This window comes from Leptopilina heterotoma, unplaced genomic scaffold (genome assembly GCF_015476425.1).
Source record: "Leptopilina heterotoma isolate Lh14 unplaced genomic scaffold, ASM1547642v1 Lhet_209, whole genome shotgun sequence".
In the NCBI taxonomy this organism is placed as follows: Eukaryota; Metazoa; Arthropoda; class Insecta; order Hymenoptera; family Figitidae; genus Leptopilina; species Leptopilina heterotoma.
The window spans coordinates 1,760,708-1,780,231 of NW_025110924.1; the positions used below are offsets into that span (position 1 = coordinate 1,760,708).

Genomic DNA, 19,524 nt, shown 5'->3' on the forward strand with positions numbered 1-19,524 from the left:
TAAGATGTATTTATTCTTTCGATATGTATAGTTTCATATCAATGAAAAATATTCGACTATTATTAGCTTCTTGGGTGTATGTTGGGAATTTTCATAAATACGTTTGTTATAAATAATTACACTTGTTACATTTTTAAATTTACTATTATTAAATTAAAATATACAAAGTTAATAAAGAACATATTTTTATGATTGAATTATCATTTTTGATGCGGTTAAAATTTTAATAATTAACCTCATTATACATTATACAATGGAAGTGTATACAAATTTTTAATTTTAAATTAAAAATCTTACGTAACTAAATTTCTTGGGAAATAAAAAATTGTATTGTAAAAAATGCTTCTAAATGCGAATAGTTTTTCTAAATTAATCATGGTACATTATTTTCAACTGTCAAAATGAACACAATTATCTAGTTGATATTTTTTATTAGAATAAAAAAATGAATCTAGACATTAATCTATCAAATGCTGAGTTTGATCACTTTACTTATAAACTAATATATTTGTAATTAATTTTGCACGGAGACAATTGCTGTTTTCTTCCTGTTTGCTATTATTAATTATAAAATTGTAATTTTTACACTCTTCATATTATTTGCCTTGTAATTAATAAATAAGGAAGATGAAGTGGTTTTTAATAATGTTTGAAAGGCAATCTTTCAATTTGTTAAGATTCGTAGCGTCCTAACTTTTTTAAAACGTTCAATCCTTTTTCTTCATATTCCTCTCGAAGCATCCAAACGGCATCGCGATCTTTAGTTATTTCTGCTAATACTGCTCCCCCCATGAACACCATGTCCTTTCTCCTAGGCGAATCCTCGATTTTAATCTTGAATTTCTGTTTATTGGAAGATTTAGAAAATTATTTTCATTATTTCAATTATTCATTTCTAGAATTTTCAAATCCTTTTTTTACAATTTAATTTTACCCTGAAACATTATAGGTATATGCTTACATTAAGTGTAGATGTGTCGTTCTTTAATACTCGCTCGAGATAAAGTTGTTTTATTTCGCGTTCGAGTCTAGATGGCAAACCAGGATACATCGTGCTGCCGCCACTTAGTACAATGTGTTTGTACAATTCACTTCTCATGTCTATGTCGGCTGCTTGTATTGTACTGAAGACGAGCTCAGCAATGCCCTGCGCCTCAACATTGATGAGATGCGGTTGGAAAAGTGCTTCCGGTGCTGCGAATCTTTCTCCGCCAACTTTTATAACTCGTCCATCTGGCAACTGAAGCAAATAGTATGTTAGGTGGACTAAATTCAAAAATTATTATTATTAACTTATGTAAATACTCACTGTATATGACTCAACCAAAACTGTCGTCTCAAGCGCCAGTTTCTCCTCCGTTTCCAAATTGTAACTTATGTAACATAATTTCTCCTTCATCATTCTCACCGTCTCGAAATCCGCGGAATGATTAAATGCATAACCGCGCAAAAGCAGCAGTTTAATAAGGTACATTGTAATATCCCGTCCTGCAATATCCAGTCTTCTTGTTAAATGCGGCAACGCATATTCTTCATAGACGGGGCATATGTGTGTTACTCCATCTCCCGAATCCACCACAACTCCACTAATTAATCCTTGAGCGTACAATGTGAGTACCGCTTGTATGGCGATGTATGCTCCAGCAAAGCCATATTTTTCAAACATAACCTAAAAATATTTTACAATTTTTTCTAAATTCCATTTAACGAAACTTATTTTTTTAAATTTGATCAAAATTAAAATTACTTCAATCATCTTCTCTCGATTAGTGGTAGGATTCATGGGTGGTTCAGTGAGAAGAATTTTACATTCCCTGGGATTGATATTCATCTTTTCCTTTCCAAATGTGTAATCCCAAACGTGACACATGTCTTCCCAATTTCTGTTAAATTCAAATTGTCATAAACTGATTCTTTAATGTTACTTTTAAAAAAGATATTATTCCATACCTGACAATACCATTTTGCATGGGGTAACTGATTTCCAACATTGATCGAAGTTTACTTGCCTCATCGCCAACCATTAAATCCTGTTAAACAAACATTTAATTAGATATTTCATTAACGACAGTTCTAAAAAATGCCAACACATGTATCTTCTTTAAACAGGACATTTTCTTTTTTAATCATAATTCGGTAATTACCTTTCGTTTTAATTTTTCTAATTAATCAAACTGTGTATATTTGTTAATATTAACATCAACTACAAACATTAATGCAAAATCAAACTTACAGACATGTTAAGCACATCCTACGAGAGCAATTCCAAGCATACAAACATAAAAATTATTATTATGGCATAACGAGAAATGCAGTAAGTATTTTTATTCAAAATCTATTTTATTGAATACAATTATTTTCATGTACTTACAAATTGATTGTTGATTAATAGATAAACTCATAAAAAAAAAACTTTCTAGGTATACTAGTGAAATTTAAGAATTGTTATTGTTTAATAACTTGATATCTTACTTAGAAAGCTCATTCGTGTTAATTGTAGGATAAATTGTTTTAAGAAGGGAAGAGAATTTTAGTTAACGTTCAAGTGCTCTTACTATAGTTAGAATTATTTGTGCTAAAATATACGTACTTTCAAACCATTAAATTTTTATATGTATTACATTTTTTTCAAACAGTTTCACTAAAAACACACTAAAGTTTCAGAGAAAGAGACTTACATGAATACTATGATCTTGCTGAAAATATATTGTGAAAATTAAATTCTTGTTATTAGAATAGTGTAAAATTAAATACATAAAAAGTAACTCAAAACTGTTGAAAATAAATTTTTGTCTACTTTTCTTAAATTAAAACATTTTCCACGAGTATTCATTTGTGTAAATAAGCATATGAATTTAAATTCCTTGTAGCTGATTAAAATAATTTCAATTCTACTGAAACATTGCATGCAACAATGCTTCAAAAATTATAATTTTATGCATAATTAACAAATTTCAAGATTTTCAAAATTTTCAATCATGTGACAACACGGTTTTAACAAAATATTTTATTATTTGCTTACAATATCTTGAGATTTGCTTTTAATGTATTAACAATGCTTAATGAATTACAAAACTGAAATTTGTCTAAATAATAACCTTACGAACAAAATATTAAAAAATCAATTTCAGTAAAGCTAACATAAATGAATTCTATTGAAAAAGAAAATTATAAATACCATTACACACAAAACAATGATAAAATATTTTTAAATATTAACTAACCTTTACATCGATATCACCAATTTTATTAGTTGCTCTAATAATTGGCCTTCCTACTATTGAGGGAAATATATGAGCTGGAAAATTTGCTCCAGCATATCCACATTTTACAAACTGTCAAAAATAGAAAATAAAAAATTATCCACGTAAAGTGAGCAAATTCACGTGCGAAACTTGGTATAATTATAATTATATTATTTTGCAGTAATAGCATGCATGAGAATAATTATTTTTAAAGAAAATAATAAATATTGGACAACATAACCTTACCCCAGTTCCGTTGTCGCAAACAATGACTTTTCGACCTTTATTGTCCATTTTTACCAATTTTCCAATAGCATTTAAATAAAAACCAGTCTCTTAAATTTTATCCCGATGGAATTAATTTTTACAAATAAAAAAGAGCAACTAAATTTTAATAAATTAAGGATAAAGGGCGTCACCGGTAAACATCACTTAGTTCATTTTTAAACAAATGTTTTAATCCTAATAAAACAAAATGATATTAAGTATAATAATTTAATGTCTATTTTCTTTAAAAGCCTTTTCGAATTGTTTTTTAAAATTAAAAATAGTAATTATTCTTCATTTTCCATCATTTTATGATCGTGTCTGGAAGACACTGATATGACTGTCAAAACTAAGGGAACGTCCACACAAGGAGAGATAAATATAGAAAAATGTTTCATCATCCAGAGATGGGTAAGTAGATAACTTGACGGAGCACTCATAAAGGTTTAATCACAACTGAATTCACGCTTTCGTTTACGGTTTACGTTTTCGCAGTCACGTGTACCTTGTGAACACAACTTTAAAGTGACAAAAATATTCACTTGTGTACAATATCTGTGTATATTTTTCATTTGTGGTGACACAAAAGACAGAAGTGTGTATCTGGTGTGCTATTGTATATAAAATCAATTTAGATTCAGGAAAGAGTTACATAAACTGGTGAGCTTTAATGTTTTTAATATTCTTAAATAATATAATATAAGTCTTTAATATAATCTCTCTTTTTTCCTTTTAGAAGAAAAAATGTCAGCCGTCAATTTTATTTACAATACAATTTTTAGACGAACTTCTACTTTCGTTTTCGCAATTGTCGTTTCCAGCTTCATTTTCGAACGATCAGTGGATATTGCAGCTGATACTATTTTTGAAAAAAGGAACAAAGGGGTATGTTTAATATATTCATAATTTTAAGATATTTGTATAAAATTTTGGTATTTGAAAATAAAATAGAAAGTTGTATGAAATTTTCACAAATATCTTTTTTCTTTTAGAAACTGTGGAAGGACATCAAGCATAAATATGAGTAGTGAAGAATTCTATAAAAAAAATTTATTATCGTTATTAGTCAATACTATACCTACTTTTCTTGATATCCAAAGAATTGATGATTTGTATGAAAAAATAAAGAATAGTTAAATGTAAAAATAATTTCATTATACTAAAGCATATCCTTAATTACAAATTTTGTAAAGTCAGACAAAATAATTTAAATATAAAATACAGGTAAGCAATTTCTAAAAATATTTCAACAACTTTAGTTTTGTAGTGATTCTGTTTTATTTAGTCTTCTAAACAAGTATCGGTTTTTCCTAAAGAATAATAAGAGGGACCACAATATAAAATCTTTGCGCTTCCTAAACATTCTTCTCCCATGTAGAAAACAGCAAACTAAAACATTTGAAATATGATAAAAATTAAAATTTCTATTTGAAATAATTATCTTGGTAAAATATTTGAAATATTTAGAATAGTGTAATTATTTTTCACCTGGCCTTGAGTAATAGCTCGAAGTGGTTTCGATAAAAGGACTATTAACTTCTCATTTTTTGTTTTGAATACAGAACATGTTATCAAAGGCCTTCTATGTTGAAATCGAAATTCACATTTAAGTACAGATTTACTTTCTTTTAATTTATCAGGTTCCTTGGAAATCCAATATGGTTTAGTTGCTATAAATGAATCTGAATATAATGTCGAATGGTTAGTACCTGGAACCTGAAAAAAAGTATACATAATTTTTACTGGATTAACAGGAAAAAATTTATTTCATTTATTATAATATGCCACACTCTTTTTACTTGAAATAGTAACAATTACTTACTATCCAAATATCATTTGTTTCAATATTCTTGTGAAATACCATAAACCGGTCAGTTTGACCGCCAATTTTACATCCCTGTCCAACAGTCCAATAATGAAAACCATTATGGAAACCCATTGTCTTTCCATTAGTAAAGTCGATGAAATGTCCTGATTTATTTTCTATATACTGCAAAAGAAAATTCAATTATTTATTAAATAAATTAATAATTTAGTTGTAGAAAATTTGAACATACCTCTTTAATGAATTTCTGAAAATTTCGACTACCGATAAAACATATTCCCATGCTTTCTTTTTTATGCAACACAGAATATAATTGTGCTTCTTTAGCTATTCTCTTTATATCTGTCTTATTGTATTCTCCGACGGGAAACATACATTTTTTTAAAGACTCTTGAGGAACTTGAGACAGAAAAAATGCTTGGTCTTTAATAACGTCCTTTCCTTTCAAAAGCTTCACATCTATTAATGAATAAATAGAATTATTAATTAATAATATACTAGATTATTGCATACATTTATGAAATATATTTTTAAAAACTCACTCGTATTTTCTGAATAATTTTCCAAGTATGGACCGAAATTTGTCCTCACGTAATGACCCGTTGCAATAGCATCTGCTTTAAGTTCATTGCGAGCAAAGAAATAAAATTTGTTGAACTTGATTTTTTTATTGCATTGTATATCAGGATTTGGTGTTACGCCATTTTGATAACTTTCTACCAGATAGCTAGAATAATAAAAAATTCAATTAACGAACAATCGAGTCGGTCATTGCAAAAATTACACAAGTTACTTCTTTTACTAAAAAAAAATACTTTTTCTTGTAAGTTGTCTTTTCATTTCGAAAAAATTTCCAAGTTAAATAATAGAAATAAAAGATATATTTAGTAACTTATGGAGTTTCTGTAATGACACGTTCAATGTTTCTGGCTTAAAAATTTTATAAAAATAGTTTATGAGACCTGAAAACATCATTCCAATATTCCTTTACAAAGTCAATACGAATAAGAGGAATTTTTAATTTTTTACAAACCAAGTCTGCATCGGCAAAATCTTTGTCAGCTATACATTCACCTGTCTCATCTTTGATATCCCAATTTTGCATAAAAACTGCTTGAACATTAAAACCTGTAATAACATTAAATTTATTCAATAGTTGTTTCTTCGTATTTTACTTTTATTTAAAAAAAAAATACTCACCTTTACTTTTTAATAGAAAAGCAGCAACTGCACTATCCACTCCACCAGACATACCAATAACTATGTTTTTAAACATTTTTATATTAGGATTTAAATATTTTCATAAAAATAAAAACAGTTGATACTTGAAAGCTACAAAATGCCGTCAGTATACTTATAAACATTGTTGCATCTACTGCATCTACTTAAGTAAGCACGTGCACGGGCACTCCGCACTTTTTTGTTTATACTTAACTTATAAAAATAAATTCGCCTGATATAGTTGACTATAGCCACCAGAGGCGCTGATTGTCAGAGTAGAATCGAAAACCTTGATAAACTTGATTAAACTAATTAGAATTGTCACTTTAATTTAATCAAGTAAATTTTATTTAATTATTTAGCATACTATTTGATCAATAAAAATTTTAAGTTCTACAATATGGTTTGCAATAAAAAAAACAGAGCACGAGATTGAAAAGGATAGTGCCATTTATCTCTTTTGCACTCACGTAAGGAGATAGAATAGAAGAGGACAAAAGAGGACATTGACAATTATTTAATGATGAATTAATTTAAAACTTTTAATAACTAGTGAAGGTGTTTTTGAATATATTAATAGAATAATTACTTATCTTTGAATTTTATTAAATTAGAAAATATAATTAACTTATAAAGTACAAATACTTAATCGGCTTTTTCTTTCAGGAAAAAGTTGAGGTACTTATTATTTTTCCACCAAGACTTTTGAATTCGTTTGAGAACCAGTTTTTTTGTTGAAATATTATGTAGAGGACCAAAAGCCAATGCCACTGCCGTACAAGCTAGACATATTACATTATAAGGCATACTAAAATCTGGAGTTGGAAGACTGATTAATAAAATGTCAGTTCTCAGCTGGATAACATAGTTTTCCCGAGATGCATTAAAACTGAAAATAAAAATAATGTCAATGAAAGTAGATTAAGTAGAATAATAACCAAAAAAATATTACCTAGACGAAATTGTGCTACCATCCACGGGTATCGCGGTGTAGTTTCTGGCAATAGGTAGAGATGCCGTAATAATGGCTGGTCCTGCATAAAAACCATGATTTGCATCAGGTGGATATTCTTGCCATTTTAAAAACAAATAATCAAAATCTATTGAAATTTTCGTTATCGAATGTGGTGGTAACTGTAAAACAAGTTCTAGATAGTAAGGTCTTTTTCTTTCTTTTCCCGGTATGTAGCGCTGTATAACTGCAAAAATAGATTATTTTCGTTTTTAATATTCAAAGTGTAAAGAAGAATTATGTATTTTAATTTTAAGACAATGTTTCTTACATGGACGTATGGGTTTTTCTTTGCACATAATTTTAACGGTATGTAAGTACAATGACAAATACCAAGGAATATTTTCTAAGAGAATAATATCTAAAGGTTGCCAATGATTATTTTGTAACTTTGTCACTAAAGTTCCTTTTTGTTGTCCGTAACCTGTAAGAAGAGTTGACTTTAACAAACTTAAAATTGGTTTATAATAATTAATTTCAAGTTCAAAGAGACAGTAAATATAATAATGAAATTCAATATTCAACGTAAAGTGAAAGAATAAATAATTTACCGTTTATATATCTTGTAGCTAATAAAATTGGAAGAAAGCCTTTATTATCAAAGTTAGGCGAAGTATAGTGAGCAGCAATATTGAACATCCCTTTCGAAGTGAAAGATTTAATATCGTAAATTGCAAACGTATTTTTTTGTCCTCCCCTCAAACTAGTGGTTTTTATATTAGCCTCTGGCATTAATTTATATGAATGAATTGTCTTATTTGTACTAATATCTACATAAATATTGCTCATAGTTGCCAGTGTACATGCATCTTTAAGTCCAGTACCAAATAGTTTTCGAATCGACCAATCCTTGTAAGAAATAAATAAATTAACTAAAGCAAATTATTATATTTTCATTTATACCACATCAAAAGTGTCAACATTGAAATAAATATTAATTTGAAAAAAATGTCTTACATACGAATCGCCCGATAAAATATCATAGATCAGTGAAACTGTTTGACGAAGTTCAAGGGATGTTTTTGTACACTCAGGATTCCGACAAACAGAACGAAAATGTATCCCTATAGAATGATAATTTGTATTGTGAATGTAAGCGGAATTCATTAGAGTCGATAATCCTTTCTGGAAAAATAAAAAAGTAAAATGACTTCTAAAAATTTTATATAAATTTTCAATTGATTAAATCTTTAACCTTTGAATCACAAGGGAGTAATTTCTTGAATGGTGTTAAATTTTCAGTGCAAGCAGTTTCTCTGGGTAAAGTTGCGTAGCGAAAATAAGTTGAATTTGGTTTATAGTTTAAAGCACTAGTTGGCTGCATACTAAATTCCGGCGATAAGCTATTGGAAGAATCTATAAAATTTAAAGAGGCACACAATAACCCAGCTAATGAACTCGTTAAACTTATCCATTCTTTATCAACACTGCAAAAAAAAGAAGACATTTAATAAATTGAAAAAAGCATCTATCTTTTGACACAATAAGAAAATTCTTTACTTTGAAACATTCTGTTTAAACCAAGCAGAAATCTCTGCACCTGGTCCTGCATTTTGAAATGGATATCCCCATTTCTTATGTCGCCAAAGTCCCTCAGTTAAAGTAAAATGTAATTCATCTACTTGGTGTCGACCTAAAATTTCTCCTAGTCCTCTTGGAAATAAATGTGAATGTTGCACTAAAAACGATAATTTAATCATTAAATGTTTAACAATAAATTTACATACTTTGATTGATTCTCATTTTATTTGTGTAATAAATTTAAACATAAAAAGTTGACTTACGTGTACGCAAAGTATTTGAACCTTCCCAAAGAGTTGTAAATTGAAAAAATGCATAAATATAGCCACTGGGAAGCGGCTTCAACATTAACTCTTCATCATAGGTATCAGTTAAAGCACTTGCATAAAAGATACAAAAAATTGCTAATAAAATACAGCTCTTTTTAAAGGTAAAACTACTCATTGTCACAATCGGTACAAGAAATGTATCAAAAAATACATAAGTTACAGTAACCCCTACTATAATCAAATAGGTTTTACATGAAGTTTACTTTAAAAAATTGTATCTATATTATTGACATTTTATAATAATTTTACTTTAAGTCACTTGTATTTTTTTAAAGTAAAAACTAAATTGCCACACATCACGACTAGACGTAAACACAAGTAACAAAAATTTAAAGTTTGTTTACCATAAAAAGTTGATTATTGTAGAAGCACCTTACTGGTGGACTTAAGCTCATCTCACATTCTGATGTAATCCCACTGAGTGTGGGAGGCGAACACGTTGACATCGTTCAGAAGAAAATTACATTCTGAAATCACCTTAAAAATTAACATCATATATATTTGTTTAAAATTTTGACATACTTACATTTTATTTTGTCACACCTTTATAAACTCGCGATCGTGAGTTTTATGTATGGTGAATCTATAAATATTTTTTGTTACTACTTTTATGGAATGACTTTTTTGAATAAAAACAAAAATAAATACCTTAGTATTATTCCCAAGTTATGAATTCAATTCTGTTTGTTCCTTATAATACTTTTTAAACTAGACGGCCATCTTGGTGGTTGGATAGGCTTGTTTGATTTGATATAGTGTAAAAACTCAATTCCAAATTTTTTTTATGTGTCGAACTTGGGCAAATCTAAATATAATTTAATCCGAATTTTAAGTTATTTGCGTCTTATTGTGAAAAAACATGACAATGGAGACTCCAAGAGAAAGAGAAATTGCTGCTGAAGACAGCATTAGAGTAGTTTGTAGATTTCGACCACTGAATCATTCTGAAGAGAAGGCTGGCTCTAAATTTATAGTTAAATTTCCTGCTGGAGGAGATGAAAATTGCATTTCTATTGGGGTAGGTATTTTTTTGTTCTCTTATTTTTAACATCTTGCGTGCTAATTAGCCGCTTATGGTTGATAATTTGAATCACAGCTGACAGTTTTGCAGGCATTGGGTATTTAACGTGAATATTTTATCATTCTCGTGATGTAAACAATAGTTTACTATTTGTTTATATGTTCATTTATACATAAATTAATCATTCTCTGAAAATGTCCAAATGTTCTTTTCATTAGATTTCTGTTAAAACAAGTTTTATATAAAGTGACATCATCATAGAAAGAACAAGAACAATACTCTTTTATAACAAGCAATATTTAATTTATTTCTAGTTTTTTCTATTTTTAACTGAAAAATGAACCCTTTTCATTAATGACGGGAATAATAGAGACTCTTTTTGATTTTCTAGGGAAAAGTTTATCTTTTCGACAAAGTATTCAAGCCGAATGCAACCCAAGACAAAGTGTACAATGAAGCCGCTAAATCAATTGTCACTGACGTTTTGGCAGGTTACAATGGAACGATATTTGCTTATGGACAAACTTCTTCAGGTATTTATATATTATATTTCTGATAGTAAATTCTGTTATCAATAATATTTTTTTTGTGAATAAAGGAAAAACTCACACAATGGAAGGAGTTATCGGAGATCCTAACAAGCAGGGCATTATTCCACGTATTGTTAACGATATTTTTACTCATATTTATGGCATGGAGGAAAATTTGGAATTTCATATTAAAGTTTCATATTTTGAGATTTATATGGATAAGATTAGAGATTTGCTGGATGGTAAGAATTGTTTTCAAATATATGTATTAAATCAAATAACAGGTAAATTGAATAATTAATTTTTTTTACTTTCATTAATAGTGTCGAAAATCAATCTCAGCGTTCATGAGGATAAAAATCGAGTTCCATTCGTGAAAGGAGCTACAGAAAGATTTGTATCTAGTCCTGATGAAGTATTTGAAGTTATAGAAGAAGGAAAATCTAATCGTCATATTGCTGTCACTAATATGAATGAACACAGCTCGCGTTCTCATTCAGTATTCTTGATAAATGTGAAGCAAGAAAATTTAGAGAATCAAAAAAAGTTGTCTGGTAAATTGTACCTTGTTGATTTGGCCGGTTCTGAAAAGGTAGGTGAATTTTTCTAGTAAAATTTCTAGAGTAAAATTGTTTTTAATTAATTTTAAAACATAATGTAACTATTAAAATTTTGAAAGGTTTCAAAAACTGGAGCAGAAGGTACCGTTCTTGATGAGGCGAAAAATATAAATAAATCTTTATCGGCTCTCGGAAATGTTATTTCAGCTTTGGCTGATGGAAATAAGACTCATATACCTTACCGTGATTCTAAATTAACAAGAATCTTACAAGAATCCTTAGGAGGCAATGCAAGAACAACAATCATCATATGTTGCTCACCGGCGAGTTTCAATGAATCTGAAACTAAATCCACGCTAGATTTTGGTAATTTTTAGATAAATTTGATAAAAATTTTGTGCTTGTACTGAATTATCTGTACTAAATTATTTATATAAATTTTAGGAAAACGTGCAAAAACTATCAAGAATGTTGTTTGTGTTAATGAGGAGTTAACGGCGGAAGAATGGAAACGTCGTTATGAACGAGAAAAGGAGAAAGCAGCAAGATATAAAGGCAAATTGGAAAAAATGGAAGCTGAATTATCGCGATGGCGTCAAGGTGAAACTGTTAAACCTGAGGAACAAGTGAATCTACAGCAGGAAGTTGCCGATGTAGTTACACCAATTACGGCATCAGTTGAAAGTAATATTTACAATAAAAAATTTATATTTTAAATAGCGTCAATTTTAAAAGTAAATTTCAATTTTAAATTTATCAATTTTTAAGGTAAAATCGATGAAGGACCAATGCCAGCGACTCCCGGAGGTGGTCTTATGGCTGGTTCTCTTTCCAATGAAGAAAGACAAAAACTTGAGGAGGAACGTGAGAGACTCTATCAGCAATTAGATGACAAAGACGAAGAAATCAATCAGCAATCGCAATATGTTGAAACACTGAAAGAGCAAATGGAAGAGCAAGAAGAACTAATTGCAAGCACTAGACGGGACTATGAACTCTTGCAACAAGAAATGATTAGAATTCAACAAGAGAACGAGAGTGCTAAAGAAGAAGTTAAAGAAGTATTACAGGCCCTTGAAGAATTAGCTGTAAATTATGATCAAAAGTCACAAGAGGTAAAAATTACAAGAATACAAGAGTACAAGAGGTTTACATCTTTTCTAATTATTCATTGTTATTCAGGTGGAGATGAAAAATAAAGAACACGAAGCTTTAAGCGAAGAATTACTTTCGAAGCAAACAGTCTTAAATACAACTGCTTCAGAATTGCAGCAATTACGTGACATGTCGGCTCATCAACGTAAACGTATTGCGGAAATGCTGACAAATTTATTAAAGGATTTAGGTGAATTCGGCGTTGCAATTGGCGGCGACGAAAATTTAAAGGTAATTCTTTTTCATTATAAAATTCAATTATTATTTACGTTAAGCATAATAATTAAATCATTTTTTTTCAATTTGAAATAACAGATCACACCTGATAATAATGGTAAATTGGAGGAGGAATTTACTGTTGCTAGACTTTATATAAGTAAAATGAAATCAGAGGTTAAAAATTTGGTGCAACGCTGTCAAGGACTTGAAACTAATCAAACAGATTGCAATAAAAAGGTAATAATTGTTGATTACATATTTTTAAAGTGAATTAAACGATCGTGAATTATTTGCAATTAATTAATAACGTTATGTAATGAAAGGTTTCAGAATACGAAAAAGATTTGGGCGAATGTCGACTATTAATATCTCAACATGAAGCTAAGATGCAGTCACTTCAAGAAGCCATGAAGGAAGCTGAATTACGAAAACGAACTCTAGAGGAAGATGTGGATTCGCTGAGAGAGGAATGTGCAAAGTGGAAGGCTGCCGAACAAGTGCAAGCAGTGAGTAATAAAGAGAAAGCCGAAGAAAAGGAAGCAGCCACTAAAATGAGAGTCGCTTTGGAAGAGCAAATGGATCAGTTACGTGATGTTCATCAAAAGCAGGTGGCAACTCTTAGAGATGAAATTTCTGAGAAGCAACAACTTATCAATGAACTTAAAGATTTAAATCAAAAGTTTACATTGGCCCATCAACAAATGCAAACGGATTACGAGCGATTGAAGCAGGAGGAAGCGGACAAATCTGTCAAATTACAAGATTTACTTTTACTAAATGAACGCAGAGAACAGGTAATTTTTACTATATTCTTACTATATTTAAAATGTCAGTGATAAAAATTTGTTTTAAATGATATTGTTTTTTTAGGCAAGGAAAGACTTGAAAGGATTGGAGGAAACGGTTGCCAAGGAGTTGCAGACTTTACACAATTTACGAAAACTATTTGTTCAGGATCTCCAGTGTCGAATCAAGAAGTCCATGAATTCAGAGGAGAATGAAGACGATGGTGGTTCATTGGCTCAGAAGCAAAAAATTTCCTTCCTAGAGAACAATTTGGACCAATTGACAAAGGTACTTTGTCTTTGAAAAAACAATGTCTAGAGTATGTGTTATAAATTAAATTTTTTAGGTTCATAAACAATTGGTGAGAGACAATGCAGATCTGCGCTGTGAACTTCCTAAACTGGAAAAGAGACTGCGAGCTACAATGGAGAGAGTTAAGGCTTTAGAAACTGCTTTGCGAGATGCCAAAGAAGGTGCAATGCGTGATCGAAAGCGCTATCAATATGAAGTTGATAGAATTAAGGAAGCTGTGAGACAAAAGAATCTCGCTCGACGTGGACCTAGTGCACTCATTGCAAAACCGATTCGAGCAGGCCAGCACCACGTCACTGGAGTTAATGCAATTAAAACTGGAAATCGAGGTACTTATATCAACATTTTTTTTATTTATATATAAAATAAAAAAATATTCTTACTTTTCTTTTCTTATAGATGTTGACGTCATCGCTCAACGGTCGTGAACATTTTCGAAAATCACCAATTTTACAAAAAACCCAAGAGTTGGAGTACTTTTTACGGAAGAAAGGAAACTCTGACGTCAAGTTTATTTATAGTGCATACGCATAAATAGCTATATAATATTATTTAATAAGATAAATCACAAAAATATATTCACAACCAGCACCCAAGGTTTTGTTTATTATATGAGAAAGAAGCACGTCACTAAAAAATTATTATTGCAATAGGTAACTTTTAAGTTATTGTAAGAAGTCTGCATGTCTTATCGATTTGTAAATAGTTGATTTTATAAATTATTATTTACTATAAATTAACTTTGCTAGACATGGCAATGATTATTATTATTATTATTTCAATTATATTCTCTTAAATGTTGAATTAGATGTATAAAAAAAAACTTGTAAACACATATAATTCCACACTCAAGTGATTAAATGATAGCACCAATATTTTGTGATCTGGAAATACGAATATTCTATTGTTGTACATGTCAAATTGACTTGGTTATTGTTTCATCAATGAATTTATATACCCTGTCATGAAAAAATTTATTATATGTCTTTTTTTGAAATACTGATATTTGATTAGACATGCAGTTGGTGTAAAATTGTACGAATGATTGCGAATCGATTATTTATAATTAGATTATATTCGATAAAATTATCTATTAGCCATTGATCGTTCTCAACTGTTTTCTTTTTAAAGGCATTTAAAGTTTTATTTTTATTAAGAGAAATTATTTAAATCGAAATTAAGTGCAAAAGCTTGTCCTTTGGCTTAAAATAAAAAATACAATTGTTTCTGTTGTAAGAAAAAAATCTAAACATAAATAAGAAATGCCTTAATCGTATAGTTTTGTTCTACTTTTTAGTATGTTAGTAATTTATTAATCAAATTCATTGATTCAAATATGAGGCTTTAACTATAAATAAAATGCATAAATTCAAATTAAAACTCACATGAGAAATGGATAATTTTTCATTTTGCTTATTCTTCTTCTTCTTCTTTCTTCGTCACTTTATTTTCATTAATATTAAATTATTGCACTTTTTACTATTAAAATCAATCATATCGGTTTTGTTTAGTATACTTTTTTTAATCAATTTTTTATTATTAATAATTTTCGTGATATTGTAAAAAAAATTAACATAACTACAGTGCAATTAAAGAAAATACTCTTATTGTCATTTGTGATTGAATATCTGCATACACATAATAAATATGTATAACAATATAAATTATTAGCACGCTTAACTTTAAGCGTATCGCCTTATATAACTTGAACGCAAATTCTGTGCAACTTTAAAAATTTATTGATGAAGAAAAGTAAATTAAGCTAAAGTGTATAAGAAATATTTTTTTTATCATTCCAAAAGTTTAGACCTAATATATTTTCAATTTTGAAAACACACAATATTTTTAATATGCAAAAAAACAAGTTGCAGGCAATATATGTAAATTCAATAATTACAATACACTATACTACTGTGCTTTTTCAAAACGTCCCTAATTATATTATACAATAAAATGTCATTTTTGGTGTCTATTAAAATATCACATTTATGCTTTAACCACATTTTTCTATTTTCGACAAATTAATTTACTTCCTCATGGAGAAAATTTTGTAATATTTAATAATTATACTGTTCGTTGTAAAACATTAAAAAAAAATTTAGTATCAAGTTTTCAATCGAAATCATTGAATTTTAATTATCTAAGAAATATAAATATGGCTTCCTGTGCAAATTAGTTGACAATTTTTAATAATCTTAAAATTAAAATAATATGATTTAATCCATATTTTTGTTACCTGTATTAATAAAATATTAACATGTAAATTGTTGTTAAAATTAACTTTTCTTCTAACAACTAAACAAAAACTTAATAATATTCAAGGCAGTAAATTTTTAATTAAGATAAAATTGTTTATTTATCACATTAAGAACTTAACATATAAAATTTTCATTCTATTGGTTCGAAATGAAGTTTAATCATTTGTGAATGAATAATTAAAAATAAATATTATTGTTACGCTTTCAAATTAGAGACAAAAAAATCTCAATGTCCTTGATTAATAATAATATTACTTAAAGAAATAAAATTATAATAATAATAATAATTGAGAAACAAAAAACTAAATTTCTATAAAATCTAAAAATTTGTTAAAAGACAAACTAAGTTTAGAGCTTATAACAAATAATGTCTTTTGAACTTTGCGGTAAACTTTGTTAACTTTGTTCACTTTGTTGACTTTGTGAAAGTAGTTTTAATAAAAAATATTTTAAATTAATTATACATTTGTTCTATAACAAAAAGGAAATTAAGAAAAGAAAAATTATATTGTAATTTAAAAAAAATAATGAAACAAATTTGAAATTTAATTCTTTTTTCATTAAATTCAAAAACTAATATTCCAGTGATTTAAAAAATGTACAAAAACTGGTGAATCACATTAGAATATTAGAGATTTTTAACAAAAATTTTATAAAATAAAGTAAGATGTAAGAAAGAAATGATGACAATGCAATTTCACTCTGATTATAAAATTATTGTCATTAACGCAATAATACTACGCATAGTATTATAATATTAATTATTAAGGTACAATAACACAAAAATAATGGTAGCCAAAAAGGGCTTGTTATCACAGTAGTGTGTCCAGTATAAATTGGTTTCATACATTGATCGTGGACTGCAGAATTGCTTCCTTGCAAATGTATAAATGGCGAAGAATTATTAAATAAAGTTTGATTGTGCGTAAAATCAGTTAATTGATTGCAAGTAATAGTTGCTGGTCGATTAAATGAAGAGTTAAAACGACAATTACCGTTTAAAGAAACTTGACTTAATTTATGTGAAGAGCAACAACAATGCACGTTACCCGAAACAATCGAACATTGATCGAAATCATTATAAACAGGCGTCTCACGTGAGGAACTTTGACTTGATGATCTTGACAATGATGAGGGATCCACTCCATCTTGCCAGTACCCATCGCCCATCCAAGAGGTAGCTGTGGATTTTAATCTCGAAGGTGTTAAAATCGACTTTTTACTATTCTTACTCACTGCATTATATTTACTGAATAATGCAGAATTGGGCGAACTGTATGTTTTCGTTTCGAATATATTTGACGTTTTCCCCAACTTTTCCTGATAGCCTTGATTTAAAGATAGTGTACTTAAATTGTGTATACTGTCACTGAATTCTAAACTTTTCATTCCATTGCAATTGGAATTGGAAAATTCATTGAAATGAGATCTGTATTCAGAAAATTTGAATTAGTGAAATGAATTAAAAAAAATTAATTTCATAGTATAAAGATACTTACGGATTATTTTTCACTAGTTTTAAAGAATTCGTACGCAGCGCAGTGTCTGACGAATTTGACACTTTTAGTGCTTTCCTAGACGGTGATGAAAATGAAGTCAAAAATGAATGCTCCGGTGATGAAGTGCAATCTGACTCGGAGTTGTTTGAACTAGTATCCAACTTTTTAAATGTCAATTTCTTTCTCGACATTCTAAATGATTTTGTTGTTTTTACATTCATGAATCCTATGATCGATCCTAAGACAATAATCTGAAATTTTAATTTTTTTTCAAAAAAACATCAAAATTGAGAGGAGAACATTATTAAAAGTTGAGAAAACTTACACAATGTCTTAGAATACAGTTTAGTGATATAGAAAAAATAATGGAATCAGTCTTTGCAATGTATTCATTGAAGGTTGACAGAATACTTATCGATATCCACAATATTATTAGAAATATTTCTTGTTTGTCATATTTAGATTCCATTAAAGAAATTCCTAATTGCAACAATATACCAACAGTAGAGAGTTGCCAAAGTGTATGATTGTATACGATTGTAATTACTATAATTATTAGTAGAATTCGAGAAATCTTTTCGATTTTGTATCTATTCTGTAAAAGTTTAAAGAAATTTAAAAATTACAAAAAAATGTGACATAAATAATTAAACTTAAAAAGTAATACTTACATGTAAAAATAATTTTACAGGTTTTTGTTTAAATATCATCATTTTATATCGTGTCAGCCATACTGATTGCTTTTGTAAAACTTGATTTACAATCTGTTTACATTTAAAACATAATGGATATTTCTCCTCAATAGTTTGTTTAAAGTCTTGTATCTCATTTTCAGTTCGTCTTGAATTTGTCTTCTCAAATTTACGAAATTCTAATAATTTAATTTCCTCATTACTATTACACAAAGTACAAAGATAGTTTTTGTAATCAGCTTCAGAAGCATTGCGAACAGTGTAAAATCTGGGAGTGTGTGGTATTTCTCTTTGCTCTGGAATGGGGTATTTATAATCTCCATCCTGTAAATATTATTAATTATTTTGTTAAACAAAACCATTAGTGTACTCATTTAAAAAAAATATAAATTGCATCTTTTAATAAAAGCAAATGAGAAAAGTATTTACCTTTGAAAAACCATTATACTGCGAACAAAATGGACAAAGCCACCAATTCTCTTCATCTTTCCAAATACATACATTACAATTGCAAAACCAACAGTTTGCTTTAATAGGCTGTCGAACTCTATAAAAAAACCATATTACCATTACAAATATTGTGAGGAAACAAATTAACATTACTTTACTTTCTAATAAATTTCTAATTTAAATCAAAAGAGTGAAATAAAGACAGATTAGAAACAAATAATACTTACTTTAGTTTATAAAAAACTGTCAATAAAGTAACAATTGTAAAACAAAGTGTTAAAAGAATTGGCGCGAAATTTATCAATAATTCTTGATGAAAGTCCATAATTGAAAAGTATAAAACAATTCTATATTAACATATATTAATAATAAACACTAGCTTTAAGAAATTAGTGTTGAATTGGCATTTGTGAATTTATTACATTCTTCTTGTGCACATTTTTTCTAATATTGAAAATAACCTATATTTATTTGTAATATCTATAAATATAGAACAGTATAAAACCGGGTGCAGGTGCAGCTGAAGTGGCGGCGAAGATCTCGCATTGTTTCATTTTAGGTTAGTTTTGGGTCTCTCTACAAAACCTCCCCTCCATCTTCTTAGGTTGCGTCCACAATAGAT

The 19,524-nt window shown here is 28.6% G+C and overlaps 6 protein-coding genes across 8 annotated transcripts; 2 read left to right on the forward strand and 4 right to left on the reverse strand.

The window, feature by feature from the left end:
• Positions 1-125: 125 nt before the first annotated feature.
• On the reverse strand, positions 126-3,878 carry LOC122501346 (actin-related protein 2). 2 transcript variants are annotated; one of them, XM_043610734.1, is made up of 8 exons: positions 3,492-3,878; positions 3,225-3,335; positions 2,679-2,696; positions 1,951-2,030; positions 1,748-1,883; positions 1,310-1,669; positions 962-1,240; positions 126-843 (listed from the first exon to the last, which is right to left on the reverse strand). In XM_043610734.1, the coding sequence occupies exons 1-8, from the start codon at positions 3,537-3,539 to the stop codon at positions 673-675; spliced, it is 1,203 nt and encodes a 400-aa protein (XP_043466669.1). In that variant the 5' UTR covers positions 3,540-3,878; the 3' UTR covers positions 126-672. The 2 variants fall into 2 exon arrangements, with proteins under 2 accessions (XP_043466669.1, XP_043466670.1); XM_043610735.1 differs by lacking the exon at positions 2,679-2,696 and having other exon boundaries at positions 3,492-3,877.
• A 153-nt stretch (positions 3,879-4,031) lies between these two features.
• Positions 4,032-4,658, forward strand: LOC122501350 (cytochrome b-c1 complex subunit 9). The gene is made up of 3 exons (XM_043610739.1): positions 4,032-4,172; positions 4,249-4,397; positions 4,505-4,658. The coding sequence occupies exons 2-3, from the start codon at positions 4,257-4,259 to the stop codon at positions 4,538-4,540; spliced, it is 177 nt and encodes a 58-aa protein (XP_043466674.1). The 5' UTR covers positions 4,032-4,172; positions 4,249-4,256; the 3' UTR covers positions 4,541-4,658.
• A 108-nt stretch (positions 4,659-4,766) lies between these two features.
• On the reverse strand, positions 4,767-6,779 carry LOC122501347 (mitochondrial tRNA-specific 2-thiouridylase 1). 2 transcript variants are annotated; one of them, XM_043610736.1, is made up of 7 exons: positions 6,538-6,779; positions 6,300-6,465; positions 5,880-6,064; positions 5,570-5,796; positions 5,335-5,502; positions 5,001-5,228; positions 4,767-4,901 (listed from the first exon to the last, which is right to left on the reverse strand). In XM_043610736.1, exons 1-7 carry the CDS (start codon positions 6,611-6,613, stop codon positions 4,794-4,796), a joined length of 1,158 nt encoding a protein of 385 aa, XP_043466671.1. In that variant the 5' UTR covers positions 6,614-6,779; the 3' UTR covers positions 4,767-4,793. The 2 variants fall into 2 exon arrangements, with proteins under 2 accessions (XP_043466671.1, XP_043466672.1); XM_043610737.1 differs by having other exon boundaries at positions 6,371-6,465; positions 6,538-6,582.
• A 364-nt stretch (positions 6,780-7,143) lies between these two features.
• Positions 7,144-9,762, reverse strand: LOC122501343 (GPI transamidase component PIG-T). Its single transcript, XM_043610730.1, has 8 exons — positions 9,355-9,762; positions 9,071-9,248; positions 8,766-8,997; positions 8,528-8,695; positions 8,122-8,419; positions 7,842-7,994; positions 7,511-7,757; positions 7,144-7,447 (listed from the first exon to the last, which is right to left on the reverse strand). Exons 1-8 carry the CDS (start codon positions 9,533-9,535, stop codon positions 7,204-7,206), a joined length of 1,701 nt encoding a protein of 566 aa, XP_043466665.1. The 5' UTR covers positions 9,536-9,762; the 3' UTR covers positions 7,144-7,203.
• Positions 9,763-9,915: 153 nt separating this feature from the next.
• Positions 9,916-16,000, forward strand: LOC122501341 (kinesin heavy chain). Its single transcript, XM_043610727.1, has 13 exons — positions 9,916-10,438; positions 10,833-10,974; positions 11,040-11,213; positions 11,295-11,563; positions 11,651-11,897; positions 11,976-12,215; positions 12,300-12,646; positions 12,714-12,917; positions 13,002-13,142; positions 13,229-13,699; positions 13,776-13,979; positions 14,038-14,332; positions 14,403-16,000. The coding sequence occupies exons 1-13, from the start codon at positions 10,280-10,282 to the stop codon at positions 14,429-14,431; spliced, it is 2,922 nt and encodes a 973-aa protein (XP_043466662.1). The 5' UTR covers positions 9,916-10,279; the 3' UTR covers positions 14,432-16,000.
• A 459-nt stretch (positions 16,001-16,459) lies between these two features.
• Positions 16,460-19,469, reverse strand: LOC122501354 (transmembrane protein 201 homolog). Its single transcript, XM_043610742.1, has 6 exons — positions 19,130-19,469; positions 18,882-18,999; positions 18,432-18,776; positions 18,086-18,355; positions 17,761-18,011; positions 16,460-17,690 (listed from the first exon to the last, which is right to left on the reverse strand). Exons 1-6 carry the CDS (start codon positions 19,225-19,227, stop codon positions 16,985-16,987), a joined length of 1,788 nt encoding a protein of 595 aa, XP_043466677.1. The 5' UTR covers positions 19,228-19,469; the 3' UTR covers positions 16,460-16,984.
• Positions 19,470-19,524: the final 55 nt, after the last annotated feature.

What these genes read in the sequence shown, in the direction of transcription:
- LOC122501346 (XM_043610734.1), bottom strand. Translation starts at nt 3,539, where the DNA reads ATGGACAATAAAGGTCGAAAAGTCATTGTTTGCGACAACGGAACTGGG. An exon ending in TTTGCGACAACGGAACTGGG is followed by an intron (nt 3,336 to 3,491) that starts GTAAGGTTATGT and finishes TATTTTTGACAG; the next exon opens with TTTGTAAAATGTGGATATGC. An exon ending in ATGCAAAATGGTATTGTCAG is followed by an intron (nt 1,884 to 1,950) that starts GTATGGAATAAT and finishes TGAATTTAACAG; the next exon opens with AAATTGGGAAGACATGTGTC.
- LOC122501350 (XM_043610739.1), top strand. Translation starts at nt 4,257, where the DNA reads ATGTCAGCCGTCAATTTTATTTACAATACAATTTTTAGACGAACTTCT. An exon ending in TTGAAAAAAGGAACAAAGGG is followed by an intron (nt 4,398 to 4,504) that starts GTATGTTTAATA and finishes TTTTTCTTTTAG; the next exon opens with AAACTGTGGAAGGACATCAA.
- LOC122501347 (XM_043610736.1), bottom strand. Translation starts at nt 6,613, where the DNA reads ATGTTTAAAAACATAGTTATTGGTATGTCTGGTGGAGTGGATAGTGCA. An exon ending in TATTGGAATGATGTTTTCAG is followed by an intron (nt 6,065 to 6,299) that starts GTCTCATAAACT and finishes TTATTATTCTAG; the next exon opens with CTATCTGGTAGAAAGTTATC. An exon ending in AAATTATTCAGAAAATACGA is followed by an intron (nt 5,797 to 5,879) that starts GTGAGTTTTTAA and finishes ATTCATTAATAG; the next exon opens with ATGTGAAGCTTTTGAAAGGA.
- LOC122501343 (XM_043610730.1), bottom strand. Translation starts at nt 9,535, where the DNA reads ATGAGTAGTTTTACCTTTAAAAAGAGCTGTATTTTATTAGCAATTTTT. An exon ending in AGCTACAAGATATATAAACG is followed by an intron (nt 7,995 to 8,121) that starts GTAAATTATTTA and finishes CTCTTCTTACAG; the next exon opens with GTTACGGACAACAAAAAGGA. An exon ending in GGTAGCACAATTTCGTCTAG is followed by an intron (nt 7,448 to 7,510) that starts GTAATATTTTTT and finishes TTTTATTTTCAG; the next exon opens with TTTTAATGCATCTCGGGAAA.
- LOC122501341 (XM_043610727.1), top strand. Translation starts at nt 10,280, where the DNA reads ATGACAATGGAGACTCCAAGAGAAAGAGAAATTGCTGCTGAAGACAGC. An exon ending in GATTAGAGATTTGCTGGATG is followed by an intron (nt 11,214 to 11,294) that starts GTAAGAATTGTT and finishes TTTCATTAATAG; the next exon opens with TGTCGAAAATCAATCTCAGC. An exon ending in ATGATCAAAAGTCACAAGAG is followed by an intron (nt 12,647 to 12,713) that starts GTAAAAATTACA and finishes ATTGTTATTCAG; the next exon opens with GTGGAGATGAAAAATAAAGA.
- LOC122501354 (XM_043610742.1), bottom strand. Translation starts at nt 19,227, where the DNA reads ATGGACTTTCATCAAGAATTATTGATAAATTTCGCGCCAATTCTTTTA. An exon ending in CTGTAAAATTATTTTTACAT is followed by an intron (nt 18,356 to 18,431) that starts GTAAGTATTACT and finishes AAACTTTTACAG; the next exon opens with AATAGATACAAAATCGAAAA. An exon ending in ACTGTATTCTAAGACATTGT is followed by an intron (nt 18,012 to 18,085) that starts GTAAGTTTTCTC and finishes TTAAAATTTCAG; the next exon opens with ATTATTGTCTTAGGATCGAT.